General features: G+C 50.7%; 1 protein-coding gene across 1 annotated transcript; it reads right to left on the bottom strand.

Moving 5' to 3' along the window:
• Positions 1 to 48: 48 nt before the first annotated feature.
• Positions 49 to 25,831, bottom strand: Muc4 (mucin 4, cell surface associated). Its single transcript, XM_041673468.1, has 24 exons — positions 23,110 to 25,831; positions 22,783 to 22,920; positions 21,330 to 21,469; positions 20,375 to 20,539; positions 19,285 to 19,440; positions 18,464 to 18,594; positions 16,927 to 17,015; positions 14,662 to 14,859; positions 14,366 to 14,491; positions 13,830 to 13,949; positions 13,314 to 13,525; positions 12,076 to 12,163; positions 11,539 to 11,706; positions 10,989 to 11,090; positions 10,410 to 10,637; positions 9,357 to 9,494; positions 6,544 to 6,725; positions 5,533 to 5,692; positions 4,271 to 4,450; positions 3,983 to 4,056; positions 2,915 to 2,985; positions 2,598 to 2,836; positions 1,889 to 2,051; positions 49 to 613 (listed from the first exon to the last, which is right to left on the bottom strand). Exons 1-24 carry the CDS (start codon positions 25,829 to 25,831, stop codon positions 418 to 420), a joined length of 6,186 nt encoding a protein of 2,061 aa, XP_041529402.1. The 3' UTR covers positions 49 to 417.
• Between the last annotated feature and the right edge of the window lie 1,796 nt (positions 25,832 to 27,627).

Genomic DNA, 27,627 nt, shown 5'->3' with positions numbered 1-27,627 from the left:
GAAGAGATGGATGGAACCCATGGCTTGGAGACACGAAAAGATGGAGACTTTATTTAAATACATTTTAATGAGAAGTAAGCCAGTTTTATATGTAAAAATATTTTGGTTAATGTAGAACCACTCACCCATTAATTCTGTTGTGTGTGTGTGTGTGTGTGTGTGTGTGCGCGCGCGCGCTCATACATGGCAATGTCCTTCTTTCAGATACGTCTTTGTGATAAACCCACCCATCTCTATATTTGGTCATCACAGCCTTTTCCTGCGCCCCTGGTCTACTGCCAAGGTATAGTCCGACTTCATTTCTTTATTCATTCTTGAAGAATAGCAAATCCTCTTCATTCAGCAGCCCCTTTCCAGTCTCCCTAGACCAGAGGTGGAGTGACGGGTGGGTCCTGAGGTATCATCTGGAGCCAGGCTTCACAGTTCTGAGGCCAAAGGGTAGGAGAACTTGTACATGGAGGAGCTGCAGAAGTGGAAGACTGCAAAGGCCAGGATCCCCAGCAGCAGGAGGGCTCCCAAGGCTCCGAAGAGGATCCCGAAGAAGGCTCCAAGTTTCACACTTAGGTGCTCGCAGTGTTCACCCCAGGATGTATAGATGGTGAAGGACGCACAGCTGGGGACAGAGAGAAGCGTGATGAGCGAGGAGGCAGGCATAGCCTTCTCGGGCTTCCTCTCCTAGGGACCAAGGGCTGTTATCCAGGATAAGGCAGGGCTATCCCCGGGTGGAGGATCCAGTCTGCCCGAGGCCAGCTAAAGAAGGGAGGTCACCAGCTAAAGAAGTGAGGTCACCAGCTAAAGAAGGGAGGTCATCAGCTAAAGAAGGGAGGTCACCAGCTAAAGAAGTGAGGTCACCAGCTAAAGAAGTGAGGTCACCAGCTAAAGAAGGGAGGTCATCAGCTAAAGAAGTGAGGTCACCAGCTAAAGAAGTGAGGTCACCAGCTAAAGAAGGGAGGACATCAGCTAAAGAAGTGAGGTCACTAGCTAAAGAAGTGAGGTCACCAGCTAAAGAAGTGAGGTCACCAGCTAAAGAAGGGAGGTCATCAGCTAAAGAAGTGAGGTCACCAGCTAAAGAAGTGAGGTCACCAGCTAAAGAAGTGAGGTCACCAGCTAAAGAAGTGAGGTCACCAGCTAAAGAAGTGAGGTCACCAGCTAAAGAAGGGAGGTCACCAGCTAAAGAAGTGAGGTCATCAGCTAAAGAAGGGAGATGTACATAGCACATTCTACCCCACCTGGATGGCCCAGAAGGGTGGGGTACCCATATAGTCACAAACCCATCTCTCATTCTCCCAAAGGATGGGCTCCATCCTCCACTCAGCCCAACTCCTTTGACCAGTCCCGGACTAAGAGTGGGACAAGAGTAAACAGAGGACACTGGGCGGCAAGCCCCTGTGTCACTGCAGACATACAGTTCTCTCCTTGGGGAGACGCTCAGTTTGCTAACAACCTAAGGATCCAGCTTCAGGGGTGTCCCCAGACTGAGCGCTCTTGCAGAGGGGCAGAACCGGGACCAGACCCAGACAGCGGGTTCCTTTCTACAGGGTTGGAGGGCATCCATCTTCAGGAGGCTCTAGTACTTCCTGGGAGGTCCCTGAGCGCCCCCTGGACCCTCGCTGCTCTACAGTGCAGCTTTCTCATCTCCAGGATGGTTGGAGTACCCTCTGCGACTAGCCTGGGTTTCAGAAGCAATACATGTCTTTTTTGTCTCCATGCGGAAGAGCGGCACCCGGCCTCCTCTCACCACCCCCCCCCCCCGCTTCTTGTTCCCCAGTTACTAGGGAGTCACCCCAGTGTCGTGCGTTGGGAAGGACAGTGCCTTCCTGAACCTATTGTGCCCCACCCAGCTTGTGTTCCCCAGTATTATCCTCTCCTACTCCAGGCCCCTACCCACCTGCATTGAGGCCCATTTGGTAGGTGCTGGCATTGGCCTCCATTGTGACAGTAGCCCTCACTACATGGGGACACACAGGTGACACCGTTCTGGGGGTTGTAGACCAGCTTGTAGCCCTCGTAGCCATCACACAGGAAGTAATAGTCCAGCATACTCAGGTTCACTGTAGGCAGGACAAAGACACATATAGAACAAGCAAACAGTGGGGGTAATTCATGCCTTTTTCACTGAGAAGTCAAATGTCAGGTGCTATCCTGAGAAACAATCGGTTGAGTGCACAGATACCTGTATCTGTGGGTACTCAGTTCTACAGGGTTGATCCAAGCAACAGTGTGTAACAGAGTGGGGGTGCTTAGCAAATAAATTACTGTACAGCCCTAAGGGTTGTCACCAAGGGGGTGACAGTTTTCAGGGTCTGAAAATGCCAGTTGTGATGAGCACATGCTCAGAAGTTAGCCAAACCTCATACTCTCCGAATGACCAGCTATGTGATGGGGACCTTTCCTAAGTGATAAATTTCACTCAGAGATTTGCAAACCTCAGAGCTGACTTAACCTGCTGCCTCTTCAACTGCAGACCTGCATGTGGGGCCACATACTTTCTACTGGGGCTTGATGTGGCCCTCGGGTCTGTGACGGCTCCTCTAGCTACTTCTCTCCTCTTCCCCAGTTGTCTCGATATTGTCCCCAAGATAGAGCGAGCGACTCACGGGCCGTCACATCCTGGATATCTGCCCTGGAGATGGGGAAGAAGGTGACGTTCCTCCTGGCTTCAGGGTTGCTCCTCTTCGGCCGTCCACTCCGAGCCTGGAGGAGGAAGACCTCCACCACAGCATCTATGAGCTGGTGGTTCAGGAAATGGATGACAGGCCCCCTGGGACGGTACTGGAAGTGGGAGACGACCCGCCAGTGTTGAATTGACTTGTCAGAGGGCTGTGCTGAGGGAGAGCTGTGTGGGAGGGTAACAGTGAGGGTTTGAGGAGCAGGGGAGAGGAGATGGGCGTCATGGAGGGACAGCCTCACTTACATCCGCCTCAGTTCCACTTGGCTGTTCCAGAGAAAAGCCCGCACGTCCAGGGTCCCTAGCCTGTATGCCACCTACGATGGGGGAAAATGGGGGGGGGGATGAGAGGACAGGCTGAATGAGAATCAGAAAGGCCCCACCCACCTTTGAATGCAAGGCCTAGGAGCCCCGGAGCCCATCTCTTCTCACCTGAGACTGGCCTGGGTCCTAGCTTAGTAAATATTCAATGGGTGAGGGATGAGGCCCTTTCCCCCCAGCATTGCCAGGGGAACCTCTGAAACAAATACCTCTGCTTGCCCTCCGATCCCAGCCCTTCCTCTCCCCTCATATGTACTAAACACAAATTGTTTAGCTAAGATCCCAGCACGGCCCAGTGCCAGGAATGCCAAGGTGACTCAGGAGCCGATTATTTCAAAGAGCCTGCAGTTAAGGGCAGCAGACACATCTGATTGGTTGAGGTTGAGCCTCAGGGTGCCAATAGTAATAATTACTTTGAATGTCTGTCGTGTTTTGGTTCTAAATGTTTTATATGCTTTGTCATTTCAGTGTTGATACGGCCTGATGACGGGTACTCTTTACGCTATCCCTGTTTATACACAAAGCCGCTATAAATAAGCTTGTCCAATTGTTACGCCTGCTCTAGGAAGCCGCAGGGCAGAGATTTGTGTCCCTATGTAAGGGAGTCTAGAGTTTCCACCATTCACTAATTCACCTACTTTGCTTGGAGCTATCGACAAGGCCACGCTATCGCAGTTCCCTTTGGGAAGTCGGGTGGAGGTGACTTCTTCCATATAGCAGCCAGCAAGTGTGAATCATGAGGGGTACCCAGAAGACAGGCTGGGGTGACATGTCACCCTAGAGTCTTCTCAGGGCAAGCTGGTGATTCTAATACATGCTATGGTCTCTAATCCTGAGGCTTCCCGATGTCCAAGGCCCTTGGCCCGCCCCTGGCAAGAGGCTCCCTTCCTTTGGGAAATTAAGGTCGTCTAAGGATGTGCAAGTTATTGCACAGCCCCCATGGGGGCCTTTCAAGATCTGCTTCCCACCGGGAGCCCAACAAGCAGCACTGACCGAGGCGTTGACGTCAGCTTGGGAGGCGTTTTCATTTTCCCTGAGCGAGAGCACGATGGTCCTCAAGGGAAGTTCTGGAAAGGGAGAGGCAGGACCACTCATCACCTCAGGGACTTCTCAGCCCTCATTAGCTCTCCCTAGCCCAAACTCACCACATGGAAGGAAAACTCAGTTCCAACCTGGGTGTTTGGGGGAACTTGGGCCTCAGACACTGGTTTTCCCAACATTCCCAGCCAGGCAGAAGAGACGCGTGAGGCTGGTAGGGATGGCAGGAGGATTTAGTCATACCTTTAGAGATGGTGGGAGTGAAGTCGTTCCCAGCCAGGAAGCAGCGGGTATCAGTGAAGGCTGGGGGGCAGGTGCAAGTGGGCTGGCAGCCTGGAGCCTCAGAGATGTAGCAGTGGCCGTGGTTATAGCAGTAATTTGTAGGGCAGGAATGGCTCTGGCAGACTACAGAGTCTTCGAGAGCTGTAAAGGGGGCAGGACAGTCAGCTGAAGGAGATGAGTAGCCTGTTGAAACCTGACCCCTAGAATATCATGGGTTTTGTGTGTTTGTTTTCTCCCATGCTCAATCTGTGCTGTGCTCATGGGCTACTCTGAACCCTAAATCGTCTTTCCCTCATCCTTCTCCAGGCATTTCTCTATAACCTTTTCCCTTCTCCCAGGTAAGCCTTCTCCCACTTCTGCAGAGGCTGTGGCATACAGCTCAGAGCTGCTCTTGTCAGAGAGGGATCCAGAAAGCTGACGAGAAGGATCCCAATCTACTTCTGCCCTCACATGGCCATCTCCTGGCTCCACCCACTCTGGTCAAAGACAGTGGTCTCCTGACTCCACTCGGCTGCCTTCAAGGACTGGAGAGGCCACACTGTCATCTCTGATATATGGCTACTGTGGCTCAGAAGAAGAAATGCAGGTGGGCAGGAAAGAAGCCAAAAGAGAGCCGGGCGGTGGTGTCGCACGCCTTTAATCCCAGCACTCGGGAGGCAGAGGCAGGCGGATCTCTGTGAGTTCGAGACCAGCCTGGTCTACAAGAGCTAGTTCCAGGACAGGCTCCAAAACCACAGAGAAACCCTGTCTCGAAAAACCAAAAAAAAAAAAAAAAAAAAAAAAAAAAAAAGAAGCCAAAAGAGAAAAAGAGAATGTAGGTTCCTCTGTCATTTAGGGTCCCATGGTGACACTTCCGATGTCCTGACTTGAGAGAAGCAGAGCCCCTGAGCCCTGTGTCTCTGAGGATGCCCAGGTGCCTGAGAGTCCCGCTTACCTCAGGTCCCCCACCCTTCTCTACCAGTCTTTCCCCATGTTTCCTATAGCAGGATCTCACAGCTGCTCTGTTCCAGCCCCACCCTCAGCATCTGCATCCTCTCCTCCGGCCCCATGCCATCCACCACCCCCTTCTAAGCCCTCCTACCACAGCTTATCGTGGGGGATTTGAAGACGTGTTGCTAAAGACAGACACACCAGTTTGTTTTTGTCTATCACAGATCCTTGGCCTATCACCTGGACCCAGAACCTGGCAACCTCCTCTTGCCAGGACCCTGTTCCCAGCTCACCTGCACAATGCCGCCCGTCTCCAGTCATGTTCGGAGGGCAGGGCCCACAGCCCTTCCCAGGAATGCAGGTCACCTTTGGGAAGCATGGAATCTCACAGAGGTTCTTGGAGCGTTCACAGAAGCGGCCAAAGGAGTCCTCATCGCACTTACAGCTGGTCACCTGAATAACAGCAGGGGCTGGTGTTCACAAGCTAAAGGACTTCTAGTATCTCTGCCTGACACCTCAGCCGTGAGAAGGCCTGCTTGTGTTAGCCCCTACAGGACAGAACTGGGAGTCCCTGCCCATAGCTACACTATCCCCTCCCTGCCTCTGCAGTAGGCTCTCAGCCTCTCCTGTCTCACACTCTTCCTCCTTTCCTGGAATCCCTGATAGAGTGAGACAGGGGAAGAAACAGAGGGGAAAGAGAAACAAGCAAAGAGACAAAGCAGAAATGGGGCAAGAGCTGCGAACTTGGGTCATGAAACTTGACCACAAACATGGATGGAGAGAATTTTCTCCCAAGGAAAAAAGAGGTGCTTCCTCGACTAGAGGGAAAGCAAATAGAGGAGCTGTAGGTCTCAAGACAACACCCACCCTCTCTTCCCAAGCCCGAGGAGATGGTTGTGGGGAGCTACTCTCTATTACACCCTATGAAGGTTTGTAGTGTCGGAGCCCAGCAGTCTCTGGTCGGGGAGAAAGGCGGGCAGCTTGCGGGAGGCTATGGACCTCTCTCCAGAGTGCACAGAACTTCCCGTCCTGCACCTCGGTGCTGCGGTAGGGACTATGCGAAAGGCTGAGGTGAGCATTTCTAAGCCTGACAGGGTGTGAGGTGGAGCACAAATCTCTCTTGTGCTCTGAGCAGTGATGAAAGCTCCTCTTCCCACAAGATGGGCTCCTGTGCTCCTCACCACCACAGCTCCACCCTCCCCGCACACACCATGCCTAAGGGAGAGCATGCTCTCCTCATCCCTCCATCTGCTCCCCCTCCCCCGCAACCATTAGAGAAGCCCTCCCCAGTTCCCACTACTCACCTCAAGGGAAGAATTGCCTTCCCTGTGGGTCTCATTGTACAAACACTGGCTCTCCATACTGCAGAAGCAAGCCACAGTCCTGGGCTGGAATACGGATGACAAATGAGTCCTAGCGTCCCTTGCTAGAATCTCCAGGGTACATGCTTCTGGAAGTGCTGGTGTCCACAGCAAACTCCCGTTATCTGTCCAGAGGAAAAAGAGACCTCGATGGCTGGGAGATCCTCTGCTCTGTGGTCAATGCATGCTGGCGTCGAACACCCTGCTTCTCCCTGAATTCTGAATGCCACCATTTGAGCAAAGACACAATTCCCCAATTCCGCCCCCCTCCCCAGCAGAGCTGGAATTCCTACAGTGATGGCAGTCATGCTCTAAACTGGAGGGAGGCAGCACCTGCTGAATGAGCTGGGGCGCTGGGTGTGGGTAGAAATAGGAGAAGGCTGCTCCCCTCCCACTAGCGTGAAGAGGCTGCTAAGCGCATCTCTGCCTGAGCCTGTACTGGGATGGGTCTTGCTTGGTGTCAGTGTCTGCTTAATGCTTCCCAAACCGCAGGCTGGAGTGGCTTCGTCTCCCAGCACCTCCTTTCTGCCTTCTCACCATCTCACCATCCTCTCCTCTGACTTCCCAGGCCTTGACCGCTACCTTATCAGACATCAGACTACAGGGGGGTAGACAGCAGGTTGGAGGGAACAAAGAGTAAGGATGGATGGAGTTGACTTCACACCATCTCCTTCCAGGAGAAGAGCCCAGGCTGGCAGGAAGCCTTGTAATGCCATTGTGTACCAAGGCAGCGCCATATGGAACAAAGGAGATGTAGACCGAGTGTCCCAAAATGAGACCGATCGGTGGTTAGAGCCCAGAGGAAGGTCCCTGGTGACTCTGGTTTAGCAAAGGAAGTCACTATCCCTCCTGCTTTAGCCCACCGAGTCACAGCTCCTGGCCTAGGTTCTCAGACACCATTACTAACCGGGGAAGATGTGCTGTGCTGCTTTAATCCGGAAAGTCAGAGGAGAGAGAAAGTTGGATAAGCTTGGCTAACCACTGGGAAAACAACAAAAAGTACCAATAAAGGTATTTGTATTTCTCTTAGTCTTATTCCACAGTGTGTTATTCTTTTAGTAGCTATGATAATGCTGTAAACGTATGGCTCTTATTCCATTTATTTATTTTGTGTCATGTGGGAGCATTCATGGGGAGGTCAGAGTTCAGCTTTTAAGAGTTGGTGCTTTCCTTCCACCATATGGGTCCCAGGATGAAAATTAGGTTATCAGGCTTGGTGGCAAGTGCTTTCACCTGCTGAGATTCTCATCAACCCTGTAAACTATTATTATTATTTTGAGGAGACAGGGTTTCTCTGTGAGCCCCAGCTGTCCCGAAACTCACTCTGTAAACCAGACTGGCCTTGAACTTGGAGAGTGGCCTGCCTCTGTCTCTCAATTCTGGGATTAAAGGTGTTCACTAACACTGCCAAGCTAAACTAGTATTTTTAATGGTCATACTTGATCATTCTAATGATCTGGTAAATGCTCCATGATGGTTAAAAAGATACATATAACTGGGCATGGTAGCTTATAATCCCAAGGTACAGAGGCAGGCAGATCTCTGTATATTCAAGGCTAGGCTGTTCTATGTCAGGAACCATTGTCCTAAGAATGTTTGCAGAGAGCCCCACATCCCAACTATCTTGAGAACTGTTTGTTAACAGAACCACAAAAGAATGTTTCCGCTTACACAAAATACACCAGGTGTGCTAACTGGTGACCTTTGCTACCCCCTACCCCCCATCCCAAGCCAAGTTCCTCATTCAAGGGCTATATAAGCTGTAACCATTACCCTAATAAATGGAGACCCTTGACAATTGAATTCTGCTTGGTCTCCTTCTTTTCTCTCGCCCATGATTCTTACAGGTAGAGCCTCTTCAGACCCTGAATAACTGGACCTGATGGACGGGTCAGTTCTACACAGTAAGTTCTAGGACAGCCAGAGTCAGATAGTGAGACTCTTGTCTCAAAAAAAAAAAAAGCAAGCGTTTTATTAGATGGAAGTAAATGACCTTTGCATTAGCTCTGTGTGCCCAGAGTAAGTCTACCTATTTAGTTCCGTCTATCTAAACCTCTTACTGCTACTCTCTTGGGGAGGGAACCACCTATTTGAACTATAGCTATCTTTTTTTAGCTTGGGACCATGTGTCATTCTGTATTCCAGACTGGTCTTGATCTCATGGCAATCCTCCTTCCTCTAAGATGACAGGCTTGAGCTGCTATAGCCAGCTATAAGCACCTATACTAAGAAAGTCTGTTTCTCAGGGCCTGGAGAGGTGGCTCCGTGATTCAGAGAACACACTGCTGCTTCAGAGGACCAGAGTTCGATTCCCAGCATCCACTTCAGGTGGCTCACACTGCCTATAACTCCAACTCCAGGGGGATCCAACACCTCTGGCAGGTTCCAGCACCTGAAACCATGTACACATACCCCTATACACACAGGAATATAATTAAAATTAACAAAAAAGTATTTTCAAAAGAAATGCTGTTTCTCAAGTCAGATGTGGTGATACCTTCTTGTTCTAGTTTCATTTCTGATGCTGCCCTAAAACACCCAGAACAAAAGCTTGGGCTGGGAAATGGGAGTGGGAGAAGGAGAGAGAGAAACAAGATGGGGAGAGGAGGTGGAAGCAGGGAAAACGTTGGTTGGTCTTGGTTACTCAAATGAAAAGATAACAGGTTACTGAGCAGAATGAAGAAATGCAAGACAGCCCAAGCTGACTCGGGCCTCTCAGCCCCTACCCCATGCTGTTGCCAGCCAAAGATTCTTACCAGAGAGTTTAAAGCCACTACACTCATTGGTGAGGCTGAATGTGACATCCTTAGAGTTGCTGGTGATCGTAATGATCTCCGTTCGCTCCCTGTAGGCTTGAATCTCGCTGGGGCAGTGGATAGAGGGTGGGTACTGATCTGAAACAGAGAGACACGGCAGAGACTAGCTATGCGCAGGACCCTCTCCAGCCTTCCCTTTCTGCTCCCTTTCTCTATAACTCTTCCTACAAGCCCTTCCCAAGCCTGGGCCCACCTCCCGAGCAGGACTCAGTCTTTCTGCTCTGCAAACTTTAGACTCCTTTTTCCAACCTCCTCCTCAAACTGGGTCATTTCTTTCCTGAACAGAATGCCACGCTGGGCCTTGGGAACAGATGGTTGGTTTTTACCCCAGGAAGAACTGAAACCTGTGAGGGTGGTTTGTAAATGGACATTCCATTTTCCAACTCTCCCAATGCTGTTTCTTTGAAGCCTATTATTTCCAGTCCATTGCTTATTAATTCATTCCCATAACAGATTTATCAAGCATGTGATATAGGTATGGCACTAATCTTTATAGCAATGAACAGTGACGGAAAAAGAGGTCTAAGGGAATCATAAATTATAAAACGCACTGAGTAGTTATAAATACTAACGAAAATAATCAGGAAAAGGGTGTGAATAGAGAAGAAAAATGAGACAAGGCAGCCCAGAGGGCCTTGTTAAGCAGGCAGTGTTGAAGAATGAGAGAGAACACGCCTGTGGCCATCTGCAGAGAGAGCCTTGCAGGCAAGAGAGAGGCAAGTGGAAAGTTACCAGTGAGCCCAAAGAAGCCCGTGGGGTGAAGGAGAGGGGACAAGAGGGGAGTGTCAGGAAAGGGCTTCTGGATGAGGGAGGGGACAGACTGCACTGGGCAGTGAAGGGAAGGCTGTCAAAGGGCCTGAGTGAGCTGGGAGCTGTCAGAGGCTTTGATCCATTAAAGGAATAAAAACGCAGAACTTGAAGGAGTGTCATGAAATGGGGTCCTCGCCTGCTTTCTGTCTCCGGAAAGGCCCCTTGGTGCCTCCTGTCACTTACTGAGAGTGCCATTCACGTATTGGAATGCTTCAAAGATCATGTTGGTATTTCGTCCGATGGTTGTGTTTCCTGTGGCCAGGGCATCAAACTTGCACTGTGGGTCTCCATGGCACCCAGAGGTCACGTCTTCATTTGAGGTGTTCAACAGTTGGGACAGGAAGACGGGGGTGAAGTTGGAAGGCAGAGAGTCTGTCCTCACTCCAAGCAGACCTGTCCCATTGATTTGCCCTGTAACGCAGGAGTTATGACGAGGGTGTGAGACTCCAGCCATGTTTTAGTTGTGCCTGCCCCTAGTCTTCATGATGGGTGAGGGGTGAGGCAGGGGAGCTGGTAAGGGTGAAAAGGCCTCTGGCTTCTTCTGAGTCTGGAAATGTCTGCTTCAGTGAGGGAAGGCCACCCACCCCCTTCCCCACTTCCCAGGAGGGACATACAAGTGGAGTGGCGGCAGGGACAAACGTGGGGCAGTGGCAAAATCTTTGGACCTTGCCAAGGGTGACTAAGGTCGCCACAAACACAATGGAGACAGTACAGCAGCCTCCTCACTGACCTGCTCCAGTGGCCTGAGGACCCCAGACTCACATGTCATTCCATAGTGAAAAATGGTCTCCTCAGAGCTGTGGGCAGGGATGGTGGAGCCATTGGGCATCCTGAAGTCATCTTCCAGATTGTCATTCCAGACTCCTGTGGGAAAGAGCAGGAGGTTCGTCTCCACAGGAAGGTGGTGTCGTCCACTCTCCAGGGTGCACCTGACAAGACAGCTGCATCTGTCCCCGTCCAGGGTCCCAGGAGGTGGGAGAGGACCATACGCTCACACTGCACCTTTGTGCTTTAGAGAGGGAGAAGAGAACCAGGAAGGATGTGGGGAACGATGGGAGGAAGGAGGCGATGAGGGTCAGAAAAGGAAACGTAGGTGTGGAGGGAGGGAGAGGGTAGCCGGGTGGGCCCCCACCTTTCCCATAGTGCCTCCTTCAGATTCCCTTGAAGAGATGGCAGACAAACAGGAAGTTAGCCTAAACAGTGGGTAAAGCAGCCTCCTCTGAGCCCTGGGGCTCTGAGGAAAAACTGGGTAGTGAAGTCCAAGCCCACAGGCGAGACAGCTGCCTGTGCAGGGTCTGAGCTCCATTCTTACCCAGGAGTCCCTGCGTGTGGTTGCGGTACTCCTCTGGGAGGCTGGAGGAGGCATGGAGAATGTTGGAAAGAGCAATCACGGAGATGGTCACTGTTCCGTCGAAGCTGGCTGAAACCTGGGAGCCATTTCGGGTCAGGAGGACACCAGTGGTATTGAACATTGGCAAGTCTGGAAGATAGGGGGACAAGTGACACCCCAGCCAGCACGCCTCTTGGGCCTACGACTCAGCAGCAATGAAGGCTTATGACACAGAGGGCACTGGGAATCCTGTCCGTGCCTCAACTAAAGGTCCCATGCTACCCAGCTCAGCCTCCTGACACTTCCTTCTGCGGTAAGAAACAAGGAACGTTCAGTGCCCGGTCTGGGTGAAGAAGGCCCTTCTAATGCAGCAGTTTAAGGGACAGAGGGGCGGAGTACAAACATGCTGTTTTGCTGGGTGTTGCAGCCTCCCCCAACACACCACTCCCAGGGGGCTGAGATCCTGCTGAAACCAGAAGGTGTGGGGTGGGGCTGGGTGCTGACGGCTACTGAGCCTACCTTCATCCGCGTAGCTGGTGTTAAAGGTCACGGTCTGGTTGTTGTGTAGAACTCGGATTGTGTCATTGGGTTCCAGGAACCACTGAACCTGGAAAGGAATTGAAGGAGGACTGAGAGGAGCACGAGCAGGCAGGGCAGAGGCCTGGAAACAAGGCTCTGGAGAGCAATTCAAGGCTATAATCCAGGCCAGTGCAAGAGGAGGTGACGGACTGGGCAAATGATAAGGATGTAAGTGGAGGGAGCTCAGTGGGAATCAGACTGTCTCACAGCAGTCCTGCGGAGCAGACAATACCATTGTCCCTGCCCTATTGTCCCCATTGTGCTATGAGAAAACAGTGACACTGTAAGCTTTTGTCAAGGTTGAACAGCCAGTAAGAGATGGCACCTATCTGATTCTGCTGTCTCTACGTTTTACTCTTCTCTCTCATCATCTATAGCTGTGTCCTCTCTCCCTTTGTTCCAGGATGTACGATCACCATGGAAACACATCTCTGGGTGTGTCTACATGAGTGTTTCCTGAAATCTTTAACTGAGCGACAAACTGTGAGCCAAAATAAACCCTTCATCCTAGTTCGGATTACTGTTTTTGTGATGAAAAGTGGTGACCAAAGCAGCTTGGGGAGAAAGGGTTTATCTGGCTCACACTTCCACATCATTGTTCATCACTGAAGGAAGGCAGGACAGGAACTCAAGCAGGGCAGGAACCTGGAGGCAGGAGCTGATGCAGAGGCCATGGAGGGATGTTGCTTACTGCCTTGCTTCCCAGGGCTTGCTCAGCCTGCTTTCTTATAGAAGCCAGAACCACCAGCCCAGGGATGGTACCACCTACCATGGACTGGGCCCTCCCACATCAGTCACTAATCAAGAAAATGTCCAGGATAAGCTCCAAAGCAACAGAAAAACCTGTTTCAGAAAAACCAAAACAGGAAAAAAAAAAGAAAAAAGAAAGAAAGAAGAAAGAGAAAAAGAAAAAGCCCTACAGGTTTGCCTGCAGCTCAGTTTTATCATCTTCTTAATTGAGCTTCCCTTCTCTCAGATGGTTGCTTTGTCACGTTGACGGAAAACTAGCCAGCACACCCTTCTTTCCTTAAGCTACTCCTTATCAGGGACTTGGCCACAACAATGAGAAAATAGAAAACTAATCTCTCCTCTTTTCCTTATTCTCGTCCTCCTCCAGTGTCCAGCTGATGGTCCTGGGGAAGGGAATGTGAGGGTACCCTGGATAACCCCTCACTTACTGTGATGGGGGAAGCCAGGCTGCTGGTGTTGTACTGAGCCGCAAAGGCAATGAAGTTAGTGGCCTTGGCAGAGCCTGTCTGGGCAGTGCGGCCCTCCAGCAGGAAGGAGGAATTTGTGTCCTGGGCCTGGACCAGCAGAAAGTCCCCCAGCCCGTTGAAGGTGTAAGTGACATTATCCAATGTGGTGATGTGGGGATCGCCATATGTCCACGCTGAAAGAAAGGACGTTACATGTTAGCATAACTGCCCAGCAGGTAGGCCTTCTGTCTTGGTGGACTCAAGCTCGGGCAAATTCCCCTGGCTTCCACAACCTGAACCAAAGGCCTCTTATGCTTGTAGTCCCTGACCCAGCTCTTTCCCCTAAGCCATTGCTATATACAAAGCCTTCTGTTTGCTGTTAGGCTCACACGAGGCTTGCCCCCATCATCCCTGTGGTCACAGTTCTGCCCTAGGAAGCTGATCTCTTGCTAACCCAGGCTCCCTTCCTGGATGCTCCACCTCCACCATGATGCTCACCGGGCCGTGGGGGTCTGTACGTAGCACAGCTAAGGCGGGGCCGGGCGCGGTGGTAAAGGGCACAGAAGGAGGGCTTGTCGTTCCAGTGACAGCACCACTTCTGTGCCTCCTGCTCCTGCTCTGTGGAGAAGAACGGTTTGTCAGAGGGCAGAGCACCCCAGAGCCAGCAGGCGGGTATGGTAGAGCATGGTGGTATCAGTGTCTAGAGTACATGTCTGGAGACAGGCATGGCGCAGCTCACATCCTCCCGTGCTCAGTGACTGGCAGTAGTCTGTGACAGAATGTCATTGCATGTCCTCCTTGAAGGCATGTGGGGCTATTACATAACATGGCAAATAGTATAAGCCGTCAGAGGGCCAGGGGAAGAGCGGACATAGACAATGGGATAAAGAGACTAGAGCGGGCCCCAGGGTGGGCAGCAGCAAGCTACCCTGCCCTGTTCATCTCCGTGTGCTCCCGCAGAAGGTCTCTGTGGGGATATGATTTCAAGTCTCCGTCCTGTTAAGATGTGTTGAGATCTCCATGGAGACACATACCAAACTGCCAAGGACTGTGCATTCTCCAGCCTTCCCGAAACTCTCCCCAGCGGCCGTAGCTGCAGCACACGCCCCCTCGCCCAGAGGAGAAGCTGCACAGTTGCCTGTCACTGCCGTACTGCCAGCCTGCAAAGAGATCAGTCATCCTCAGGCCAAGGAACTTACGGTAGGTGGAGATGAACAGGGCGAGTTCGTCTGCGGGGTGGGGTGCTCAGGGTGTCTGGGAAAGGGTAGAACAGGTGTAAGCAGAGGTGACGGTCGGTGGGGGTTTGTGAAGGGCGGGAGAGGGGTATCACCTGTGTTCATGCGCCAGAATCGCAAGTCCCGTCGTCCCTGCTGCCAGGAGCAAGGGCAGGAAAGCTGGCTCCAGCCCCAGCTCCAGCCCCATCTCCAGCCGGGCCACCGAGGCTGGCTCTCCAGCCACCACAGACACTTGAGCCGGTAGTTGGGCCTCACCTCCTTGTGTAGCCTGTAGAGCTGCAGCCCCCTGATGCCTGGGAGACAAGGAGATCAGTGATTACCGCGGGACAGGGCCTGCAAGCTCTGCTTCAGCTTAGGCTCCACACAAACTCCAACTGCATCCTCCATCCTGCACCCTGCCTCTCTGGACAGCTGTTTCTAGGAAGACTGCATCCTCCATGCTGCGCCCTGCCTCTCTGGACAGTTGTTTCTAGGAAGACTGCATCTTCCATCCTGCGCCCTGCCTCTCTGGACAGCTGTTTCTAGGAAGACTGCATCCTCCATCCTGCGCCCTGCCTCTCTGGACAGCTGTTTCTAGGAAGACTGCATCCTCCACCCTACGCCTCTCGGGACAGCTCTTCCTAGGAAGGGCCCCGGCCATGATTTATCTTCAAACCACCTTGAACAGAAGCTCCCCAAACACTTCAAGTCTTAGACTCTATGGCAAAACTGTGGGACAAGTGCTGGGCAGGGAGGCGACACTGTGATCCAGTCTGACCTGCCTGCCTCCCTCCTTCGCTGTTCATTCTCCCTGTCTCCTCCCTCCTTCCCTTCCCGCTCTCTGTCTCTCTCTTTCTCTCTGCTGCACCTTCCAGTTCCTAAACCACCACCTCCTCCTCTAGAGACATGCCGTCCATCCAGTCATGCCGTCAGACCCTCGGTCTTCATAATGTACCCTTCCTTTCCTTTCAGTGGCCACAGCAACCAGGACAGAGGTTCTGGAAGTCACAGAGAAATTGGCATGCTAGTAGGGCCTTGCTCTAACACCGTGAGTCTGTGGAAGCCACATTTGGGCCCAGATACCATCTTGGGAAGTGGGAAGTCACTAGAAAAATCCTCAATGGAGTTGTGAAGTTTAAACCTTCAATACATTGGAAATTTCATACAGCACACTTCTTCAGGGAGAGAAGACTCCAGAGCCCTACCCCAGACATAGTATGTTGTAATATATGAGATTTTCAACCCTATATCCACCTGAATTAAGAAACTGAATGTTTTCAGAAGAATAGCATTATTATAATGACCTGTTCATACATGCACGTGTACACACGTGTACATACATACACATATGCACACACATGCCTGCATGTGAACACGTACATATATGCATGTGTGTGCACACATGCACACACACACCGTGAGACACTCTAAATCATAAGCAGATGTGTTTGACAAAGAACGCTGATGTCACAGAAAAGCTCTTCCATGGGGTGACACCCACCTGCCATTTGACTTCGCTCATATTTCTGATTGCCAGACATCTTTGTCCCAGATCAATCAGACCTAAACTCATGCTTCAAGATCTACATGGTGCCGGGCAATTGTGGCGCACACCTTTAATATCAGCACTCGGGAGGCAGAGGCAGGCAGATCTCTGTGAATTTGAGGGCAGCCTGGTCTGCAGAGTGAGTTCCAGAACAGACTCCAAAGCAACACAAAGAAACTCTGTCTCGAAAAAAAAATCTACATGGCTGACTTCTCCCCAGTGCTAGAATGCCCTCTTTGCCATCACAGTTTGGAAGCTGGCCTTTCTTCCCCTTTGGAGCCTCTCTCTATTACACTGAGTCACAAAGAAAGAGCCACGGACACTTGCCTCTGGCCACTAGGGTCTCTCCCACAGCGAATGCTTGTGGAGAGCCAGCGTGGCTGACCTTTCTCACCTTCTCCTTTCATTTTTCTCTTAACCCACTGCCTGGCATATAATAGGTGTTCGATAAATGTTGATTAAGTGAATGTCAGCCTTTTGGAACTCCTCCTGGTCGATCTCCTCAAGGATTTCATTCCAGCTCTGGAATGGGACATTTAGATGCTCATCCTAACTCCCTACCTGCAATACCCTTGTCCTCACACAAGAACCTGAATGCCCACTGACAGACATCCAGGGTTTGGCTCTCCCAAGGAAGGGGACTTACAGGGGCTGAGGGCGTGAAAAGAAATTGTTGCCTAGAGGATGCCAACTGTGGATGCAACTGTAGGTGGTTGGCCTGTGCAGGACGCTCTCTGGGTGGCAGAGAGCGACGGCGGTCTAGGACTGCCATGGCTATAGAGTAGTGGGCAAGGGAGGACTGGGGCCAGCTCATACAGCTGGGTGGCACTTTTACCTAATTTGGAATTCAGGAATCGATCTGGACGGTACTTCTCCATTGCTGGCCGGAGTATCAGCGGGCTGTTTTCAAAATACCCATCTCCACTGCAGGCAAAGGGAAAGACTCTCAGGCCTGTGTGTCACATTCAGGCTCTTTGCTCTCAGCTGAAAACCACCCACACATTTAGTCTGTCAGTCACTCCGGCTAGCCCCCGTCAGCAGCTGGTAGCCCGTGCTCAGTCAGGTGGGCAGCCAGACTGAGTCACAAGCCCCAGCGCTGAGGAGGAAGAGAGGATGGGTAGGGGTGGGGAGCCTCTGCTTCACCCCATATCTGATCAGTGACAGTGGGCTCACTCAGGACACAGCAGGTGTGAAAGCAACAGAGCTGAGGCCATATTTCCCTTTGTTTCCCTTGAAGCTCTCTGAGAGCGTACTGCAAAGGATGGCTCAAGGCCAGTCTCTGAAGCCGGGCAATCACTGCCAGCTCGACTCGGGCACTCACTAGCTTGGTGGTCATGGTAATTTAACATGTCTGACTTTGGGGTTTTCTATCTGGGTGACAGAGATGTCGTTTGCAACCACGCCACAGCTTTGTAAAGCTCCAGTGCCGAGACATTTGCAAAGCCCTCGGATCTGAGTGGAGAGATCCCGCCAGCTTCACCATCAGTGTGGATTCAGAACGGAAGGAGGCAAGCAGCAACAGCCATGGTGCTAGTGTAGGGGCATGCCCACAGAGAGTGCTCTGCTGTCACACAGGCTGGAGGACAAATTCTCCGTCTGACATCTCTGGTGGGGACACCGAAGATGGTGTGAAATTGCCAGCTCCCTGGGTAATGACACGCTTTCCTCCTTCCATTGCCCACCAAAAGCCAGTCCACACCATGCGCTTGTAGGGCAGCCTGGACACACCCCGGTGGAACAGAAAACCGTCTGTGGCAGTTACTGCAAGCCCACGATGCATGGCCATCACAACTGATTGCCTCACAGGCAGGGGTTGGGAGCTGTTGCCTCAGAGACTGCGGCTCCTTCCCGTGCAGGAGCCCACACTACAGCTAGCCATGGCCTCTCTACTCGGTGCCTTCTCCAGCTAAGCTGTAGAGCGCCAGGAATCACAGATTCCAAACTTGCATGTCTGTGTTCAGATGCCCGCTTTGCCACTTTGAAATTCTGCTTGAACCTAAGTTTTCTTGCCTAGAGGACAATGAACGGTCTTATATTATAGGATACTGGTCAGCTATTGTCGGTGGCTGTGATCACAAATTAAATAAATAAATAGATAAATAAATGAATGAATAAATAAATAAATAAATAAATAGAGTATGTGGTGTAATCGGAGTAATGAGCCGCTATTACCTGAAAAGCCAGCTAAGGCCAGTGGAAACCAGAAAGGTCAAAGGTTGAAAGGCTCCAGTGCACAGGTGTTGGGATGGCAGGATGAATGTGTGTGTGTGTGGGGGGGGGGGGTGATTTTCACCAAGGATCAGACAGGAGTGTGAACAGGGAACCTTTATCTCTCACAGTTCAGTGCTGACAGCTAGCTGATCCTGTCCTACCTGGAAAAGCCCATGACGACTCTGTTGCTCAGATCTTGGGTCACATCCCAGCGCATCCCACCACTCTGGTAGAGAAACAGGGCGTAGGAACTGCTTCCATCTGTGGAGAGGATGGCTTGGTAGGTATTGGTCTGGAAATCGGCGAGAGACAAATAGAGACATCTATGAGAGGTCTGGAGGTTCCTCGCTGGTGCCCCACACCCTGGTGCCCCCACGCCCCTGGCCAGACACAGGCCTGTCACCTGTCCCTGGTCCACCTGGGCTGGACTTGCAGGCAAGTTTGCTGTGATCAGAGCATCAATTATCTTAGGTATAGACGCACTTAGAGTGGCCAGTTCTCCTTCCTTGTGACTCTTTTGCAGGGAGAGTAAATAAAGGGCTCTGGGTTGCAATCCCATTAGAAGGTGGTGTTTTAAGAGAGAGCTACAGGAACCTGAGAGGTTGGAGGAGACAGCAGAGCTGACAAAGGCCTCCTTGTCTCTCCCTCAGGGATAAGTAAGGACACTGTCCAGGTCCTGCGTGTGGTATAGAGGACCTGTCCCAGGTAGTCAGTGAACTGTTTGCTGAGGGCCATGCGCTGATACTTTACTCTAGTGAAGGGGGCTGACTTGTGTAAGTCACATGACCTTGTCAGCCCACAGACATTCCTGCCTGTAAATGCAGTGAAGGTTTCTGCCTGCTGTGAGTACTCATAGACCGTGTTTTCAGGGGGTAGCTATAGCCAGCAGTCTTTCCTCCAGTCAGGGAGGCTCCCTAGGAGCCTACTGGGACGTCTGGCTCCCACCAGGCTCACAGGGAGCCAGCACCCGTGGTCCACTCACCCCATAGTTCCACTGGGCAGGATAGGCAGGAACGTTGAACCAGGTGACTTTCAATGTCCACTTGGCTTTGTAGCTCCAATCACTTGTGAACTCACGAATCAAAGTCTCCACCTTCCGGATGAGCTCATTGTTTTCATCATAAAGTGTGTTGTACTCCTAGAAAAGGAAAGTAGGCACAAGCAAGGAATTCAGAGTCCCATTCAGTTCCCATAAGGCAGTGGTTCTCAACTTGGGAGTCTCAATCCCTTTGGAGTTTGAACAACCCTTTCAAAGGGGTCACATATCAGATATCTGCATTACAATTCATAACAGTAGCAAAATTACAATTATGAAGTACCAACAAAAATGATTTAACGGTTGGGGTCACCACAGCATAAAAAACTGTATTAAAGGGCTGGAGCACTAGGGAATGTTGAGAACCAGAGCCCTAAGGGGTACCTGCTTCCTGCTTGGGGATTCTGTTCACTTCAGTGCCCGTGGCTGCTTGTACATCTTTTCCACAAGTCTTTGGACTTTAAGATCGATTTAAATTTAGGCTGCAGGAAAATCTGGGGCATGTGAGCTAGAGAGTCCCTACCTTAGAAAGTTAAACCTTCTAGAATTGAACAGATACATCTCTTAGCTCAAACTGACTTGGATGATATGGCCATGTGTGTCAAATTCTACATTCCTGTGTTTAGCTCATAACTCCTAAAGGACGAGTGTATGCCTTTCCATCTTTGGAACCTAGGTAGTTCCTTGTCAATGGCAGGTACACAAACACAATTGCTATGGCAGCCGATGCTACATACTTTGACAGACTGGAATTATTAACTTAACTCAGAAATGGAGAGGGGGGTCTGTTTGGCTCAGACTCATTAAGACAGACCCTCTACAGCTCCATCCCTGCCACCTGCAGGCCTCCACATGGTTGGAGTAGGGTGTTCCAGGGTCTGTTTAGCATTCTTTCTTGGCTTCCTCCCTACCCTGTATTTAAGCTTCGGTGGCTTCCCACACAAGCCGAGGCTGTGATGCAATGCCCTTCCACTGCCCTTAATCTCTCCAGACAGGATGCTGGAACTCCTGACTGTCAAGGCTTTGAATGACCCACCTGGTAGAATATGGTTCCCCTGGAGCTAGAGAAGTCAGCATCATCCCAGAATGGGGCCACCATGGCCACCTTTTCCATTCCTGTGAAGCCTCCTTGAGGTGGGTTGGGGTAGGAGAAGATGCTGTAGTCTGACTCTGGAAAAATGATCTGGCCATTATCTGTGAACTGAACACAAGGGTTCTCGGTTAGGGATTGTTGAATGAAGAGTTATCCCCATCTAAGGGCCAGCTTCTCAGAAGCGTGCCCACCCCCCCAGCGCCCATCTGTGCAGAGGATGAGAGGTGTCAACCTTGATGGTCCCCTCGTCCACTTCTCGCCTTCTAGGAGAACTTGTTACCTAAGCACCTTACAAATACTCATCCCTATCAGGAGAGTTTCATATCGTCCAAAGTAGTGGATGGTGTCCTGCTTCAGTGGGGTAGCCCAGCCATGTCAGAGCAAAGCTTCTTGGTAAGCCTCACCCTTAAAGCTTGGGAAGAGGCAGAAGAGGACAAAGGAGTCAATGTCCTCCTCCCAGTACTGTGTTGACCTCTCAGTTGGGTGTTACTACTCCTCTCCCTGAGGGCAAGTGGAGCCCATCACCATTCCCAGGGAATCAAGAAGTAATCACAAGAAATGAAAATGAAGTAAACCAATCAAGTTCCCAAGCATAGCTTATTCCTCATGAAAAAAACAAAACAAAAACAAAACAAAACAAAAAACTTGTTAAATAACCGTGATCTCTTCTTACTAGGGAGAGGACAGTTTTGCCCAGACGGGCAGGGAGGCATGACTTCATTCAGCTTTCCCCAACCAGAAATTGTTATAAAAGAAGTGATGGAGGTGTTGTGCAGCAAAGGTGACTCCCATTCTCCCTTCTGCTCAGTCACGGGCCTGTCTCCATGCCTGGGGGAGATACAGGGCCCGGATAACACAGGCCACAGACTTAAAACAAGGACTTCAGTTGGAGACTCACGTAGAAGGAATCCCGAAGAGAGGAGCCGAGAGGGAAGCCAATCTGGATCTTGAAGAGGGGTGAGGTAAAATCCACTGTCCTGGAAAACAACCGGTAGTCTCCAACTTCAGGGCTTGTCCCGTAGGGGAAGAGGGGAATGCCTAGACCAGGACAAAGGAGAGAACAACACCCTTGCGGGCCTTTGCTTCTTTAGGTTCAGAAAGATCTGGAGGGAGTTTTCCCTCATCTGCTGCTTACCTCGGCCCTCTTTCTGAAAGTGCCCCTAGGCCCTGACTCTTTGCTGCTCCACGCATAGCTAGCACATCCTCCTTGTATATTCTCAGCTGGTACCCTTCTCATTCCTCAGCTGAGGACATCCTGACTTAATGGCCCTGCCATGAGGGTGTCAACTGTACGCTCTGATGGAGAAGTCAGAACTGCCCAAGGGCGAAAAGATGAAACTTTGAGACCACAAAGACCAGTCATTTAAAGGCCTTTTCATAAAATGGCCCTTGTTTCCTGAAATGGTATTTCTCCAGATAAACCCGAAGAAACACCCCCCTCCCCCCCCGGCCCCAAAATTACTCTAGGCCACCCTTACATCTTTGGATTCCAGCTTGGGACCTTGTCCTAGGTATTTTTCAAGTGGACCTCACTCTATACCATACCATCAACTCATTAGGACCCTGGCTTGGCCTTGATTGGCTTAGCTCAGAGTCTCTATATAGCTCTCGGATTCCTCACTGACCCCTTGCTTGACCTTCCCAAATTTATCCATACCAGCCACCACTGTGCAAATCTAGATCCTTCCTGGTTGCCTCACCCACAAGGTTTTTGCATACACCAGACTCCTTAGAGTCCTTAGGCCCCCCCCACCACTCTTCACCTTTACTCCTGGGAATCCCAATGCTCAGAGCTCCTACCCCATTCAACACGAGGACTATCTTTTCACTCCCGTGGCTGTATTCTAGCTGCTCAGACCATCCAACCTATCTGAGGTGCTCCCTCTTCCCCAGCTCCCATCCGGAAGTCTCCTGTCCACCTTGATCCTATTCTCACATCGCTTACAGGCTTGTACCTGGTATCCTGGCCTTTCATCTACAGAACAGTTGATCGGTCCCCTGCTCACTCCCCTGTCTCCATCTCCCAGCCCAATACAATGCACAAAATCACCCTCAGCACCCAGCTTTGGTGTGGTTCCCTGTAATCTCTGATCCCGGAGAGCAGAGACTGTAACCAAGTGGTCCTAAACACTCAGTCATCATCCCTCTAGAGGAAATACAAGTGGGGGAAGGTGGTTCATTCGTGGCCTGGATGGGACAGAATAGAAACCCAAAGGACTGGATCCCTCAACAACACAGAAGGACCTAAACTGGCAAATCCAGTCTCGCAATCACAGCAAGAAAGTCTGTGCAGTCTTGAAGTCTGGCTCGGGTAGAAAGCAAAGAGGGAATGTCTTACGGGCATCACTCACCCTGCTCTGGTAAAGTGGGGATTGGGGGCACTGTTGACCTGGAGGTTGTGGTTGTGCTGGGCGTGGTAAGGGTCAAGGAAGTAGTAGAGAGTGATGTGCCTCTGGCACTGTCTGTCTTCGGGGAGCTTGTGGTCATTCCTGGAAATATAGGAAAAGAAGACAAGAGTGGTTTTTACATCACAGAAAATGAGGAGCTGGGAGAGACAGCTGAAATGTTTGTTTATATACTGGTCAACAGTCACTGCCTCCATGTATACGCAAACAGGACAGACGGAGAGGAGGGGCTAGACGTCATTCACTGTGGGAGCCTCACCTCAGCTGACTCACCTGAGGAAGATGTCCCATGGGAAGGGGTGTCTGTCGCAGTGGGTCCAGGTGCAGAGGATGAGTGGTTTTCTGTGGTCGGCTTTGTGAGGATGCTGGTTTGAGATGTGCTGGAGGACGCCATGCTGGTTGTCCGGTAACTCTGGGAGTATGTAGGTGACAGCCGCGTAGAGGTGCTGTGGGCTAGGATTGTTGGTTGTCCGGCTAGAGTTGTGTTTGGAACTCTTGATGTGGCAATACTGAGGCTTCTGGTGACGTGTGCAGATGTAGGCCCTGCATTTCCTGAGGTGAAGTCTGGAGAGGTTGATATGTCTGGTGTAGCTCGAGGTGGGTTACTCCTGCTGGAAGCAGATGGAGTAGTTATTTTGCCGGAGGAGGATATTCCCCAAGAAACTGTCTGTGTCGGAGTGGGTACACTCCGGGAGAAGGAAAGAGATGATGGCGTGACCTCTGTGAGGGTGGTGTGAGGTGTGCTGCCGGTCTCCATGCTTCCGTTGTGGATGCTCTGAGAAGATGGTGAATATTCCTGAGTATAGGTGATGGGGGTGGTCACCGTTGACAGGACATTTGCTGAGCTTGTCACTGAGATGTTGGTCATGACAGACGTGGAACTGTGAGAAACTGTTGGAGATTTGGTTCCAGTATTTCCTGAGCTAGAGACTGTAGAGACTGATGCCATTGGCATCTCTGACATGGTTGCATTTGTATGGATAATGCTGGAAGTGGATAGGTTGTTTGTGTCATTTGGAGATGATGGCCTGTGAGACACCGTCTGTTCAGAAGTTGAGCCACTTGGGGTGGTTGAAAAAGTTGATATGGTCACCTCTGTGAGTGTGGTCTGAGGTGTGCTTCTGGTCCCCATGCTTTCAGTGTGCAGAGTCTGAGAAGATGTTATCAGTTTCTGAGTCATGGTGATGGGTGTTGTGATCGTAGACAGGACTTTTGGTGAATTTGTCATTGAGACATCAGTATTGACAAGTGTGGAACTTTGAGAAACTGTTGGAGATGTGGTTTCTGCATTTCCTGAGTTGGAGTCTGTAGAGAGTGCTGTTGTCGGCACCTCTGATGACGTTGGGCTTGTGTTAATGACAGTAGAAGACAAGCTGGCTGTTTCCCCTGAAGATGATGTCAGTTGGGACATTGCCTGGGCAGGAGTTGAGCCACTTGGGGAAGTTGAAAAGGTCGATGTGGTTACCTCAGTGTGTATGGTTTGAGGTGTGCTGCTGGTGTCCATGCTTCGAGTATGAAAAGTCTGAGAAGATGTTGTCAGTTCCTGAGTGGAAGTGATGGGTGTTGACACAGTGGACAGTTCCTGTGGTGAAGATGTCATTGAGAACTGTGTGGCAGCAGATGGAGAACTTGGAGTAACTACAGCACTTGTGTGCCGCAAGTCTACTGAGGGGGTTTCAGTGGAGGGCATACTTGGAGGTGAACTGCCCATGGTGGGAGCATACAGGGAGGTTGTTTCCCCAGGAGAAGGAGTTCTCTGGGATGCTACCTGTGTCACAGTGGGTCCCCTAGGGGAAGATGAATGAGTTGGTGTGGACACCTCTGTGAGGGGGGTTTGAGATGGTCTGCTGGTCACAATGCTCTCAGTGTGGTCATTGTGAGAAGATGCTGACAATTCCTGAGTAGAGGTGATGGGAACTGACACTGTTGAAAGTTCCTGTAGTGAAGATGTAACTGAGGTTTCTGTGGTAGTCTCTGAAGAGCTTTGGATAATGTCTGGAGCTGTGCTTCCAGGAGCAGATCCTCTAGAGGGTGTTGTGATAGGTACCTCTGATGAGGTTGGGATTTTGTTGGTGACAGCAGAACTGGAGGGGACGGGTGTTTCATCTGGAGAGGAAATCCCATGGGACACAGTCTCTGCTGCAGTTGAGCCACTGGGGGAAGGTGAGAGAGATGATGTGGTCACCCCGGAGACTGTGGTTTGAGCTGTGCTGCTGTTCTCTGTGTTCCTAGGGACGTCATTCGGAGATGTTGACAATTCCCCAGTAGCGGTGATAGGTGATGTCACTGTTGAAAGGACATTTGGTGAATTCGTCATTAAGCCATCAGTATTGACAGGTACAGAACTTTGAGAAAAAGTTGATGATGTGGTCTCAGTATTTCCTGAGGTGGAATCTGTAGAGAATGCTGCCGTTGACACCTCTGATATGGTTGGTTTGTTGTTGGAGGCACTGGAGTTGGAGAGGTTCGTAGTTTCTTCTGGAGATGGTATCCCTTGGGATACTGTCTGTGCAGGAGTTGAGCCACTTGGGGAAGTTGAAAAACTAGATGTGGTCACCTCTGTGAGTGTGGTTTGAGGTGTGCTGCTGGTCCCCATGTTTTCAGTGTGAAGATTCTGAGATGTTGACAATTCCTGAGTAGCAGTGATGGGTGTTGTGACTGTTGAGAGGACATTTGGTCCCTTCGTCATTGACACATCAGTATTAACAGGTATAGAACTTTGAGAACCTCTTGGGGGTGTGATTCCTGTATTTCCTGTGGTGGAATCTGTAGATAACGGTGCTGTTGGAGCCTCTGATATGGTTGTTTTGGTATTGGTGATGATGGAGGTGAATAAGTTGGTTGTTTCTTCTGGAGTTGAAGTCCCTTGGGATGCTGTCTGTGCAGGAGGTGAGCCACTTGTGAAAGGTGGAAAAGATGATGTGGTCACCTCTGTGAGTGTGGTCTGAGGTGTGCTGCTGGTCCCCATGTTTTCAGTGTGCAGTTCTTGAGTCATGGTGATGGGTGTTGTGATCGTAGACAGGACTTTTGGTGAATGTGTCATTGAGACATCAGTATTGACAAGTGAGGAACTTTGAGAAACTGTTGGAGATGTGGTTTCTGCATTTCCTGAGTTGGAGTCTGTGGAGAGTGCTGCTGTCGGCACCTCTGATGACGTTGGGCTTGTGCCGATCACAGAAGAAGACAAGCTTGCTGTTTCCCCTGGAGATGATGTTCCTTGGATCGCTGTCTGTGCAGGAGGTGAGTCACTTGAGGAAGTTGAAAATGTTGAATTGGCCACCTCTGTGTGTGTGATTTGATGTGTGCTGCTGGTGTCCATGCTTCCAGTGTGCAGAGTCTGAGATGAGATCAGTTCCTGAGTGGAAGTGATGGGTGTTGACACAGTGGACGGTTCCTGTGGTGAAGATGTCATTGAGAACTGTGTGGCAGCAGATGGAGAACTTGGAGTAACTACAGCACTTGTGTGCCGTGTGTCTACTGAGGGGATTTCAGTAGAGGGCAAAGTTAGAGGTGAACTGCTCCTGGTATCAGCATACACAGAGGTTGTGTCTCCAGGAGTAGGAGTCCTCTGGGACTCTGCTTGTGTCACCGTGGGTCCCCTAGGGGAAGATGAATGAGTATATGGGGACAACTCTGTTATGGGATTTTGAGGTGGGCTGCTTGTCACAATGCTCTCAGTGTGGTCATTGTGAGAAGATGCTGACAATTCCTGACTAGAGGTGATGGGAACTGACACTGTTGAAAGTTCCTGTGGTGAAGATGTAACTGAGGTTTCTGTGGCAGTTCCTGAAGAGCTTTGGATAATGTCTGGAGCTGTGCTTCCAGGAGCAGATCCTATAGAGGGTGCTGTGGTGGGCACCTCTGATGTGGTTGGGAATGTGTTGGTGACAGCAGAACTGGAGGGGACGGGTGTTTCATCTGGAGAGGAAATCCCATGGGACACAGTCTCTGCTGCAGTTGAGCCACTGGGGGAAGGTAAGAGAGATGATGTGGTCACCCCGGAGACTGTGGTTTGTGCTGTGCTGCTGGTCTCTGTGTTCCTAGGGACGTCATTCGGAGATGTTGACAATTCCAGAGTAGCAGTGATAGGTGATGTCACTGTTGAAAGGACATTTGTTGAATTCGTCATTAAGCCATCAGTATTGACAGGTACAGAACTTTGAGAAAAAGTTGGCAATGTGGTCTCAGTATTTCCTAAGGTGTAATCTGCAGAGAATGCTGCTGTTGATACCTCTGATATGGTTGGTTTGGTATTGGTGACACTGGAGGTGGAGAAGTTGGTAGTTTCTTCTGGAGATGGTATCCCTTGGGATGCTGTCTGTTCAGGAGTTGAGCCACTTGGGGAAGGAGAAAAACTTGATGTGGTCACCTCTGTGTGAGTGGTTTGAGGTGTGCTGCTGGTCTCCATTGTTTTAGTGTGGAGGTTCTGAGAAGATGTTAACAATTCCTGAGTAGCAGTGATGGGTGTTGTTACTGTTGACAGGACATTTGGTGAATTTGTCATTGACACATCAGTATTAACAGGTATAGAACTTTGAGAAGCTGTTGGGGATGTAACTCCTATATTTCCTGAGATGGAATCTGTAGAGAATGCTGCTGTTGAAGCATCTCGTATGGTTGGTTTGGTGTTGGTGACTATTGAGGTGAATACATTGGTTGTTTCTTCTGGAGAAGATGTCCCCTGGGATGTTGTCTGTGCAGGAGGTGAGCCACTTGTGAAAGGTGAAAAAGTCGATGTGGTCACCGCTGTGAGTGTGGTTTGAGGCGTGCTGCTGGTCTCCATGCTTCCAG

This window comes from Microtus oregoni, unplaced genomic scaffold, assembly GCF_018167655.1.
Source record: "Microtus oregoni isolate MIOR12 unplaced genomic scaffold, Mior012 000023F_ref0000262, whole genome shotgun sequence".
NCBI lineage: Eukaryota > Metazoa > Chordata > Mammalia > Rodentia > Cricetidae > Microtus > Microtus oregoni.
The sequence above is the reverse complement of the archived record's forward strand: the minus strand, read 5'-3'. Positions and strand labels throughout refer to the sequence as shown.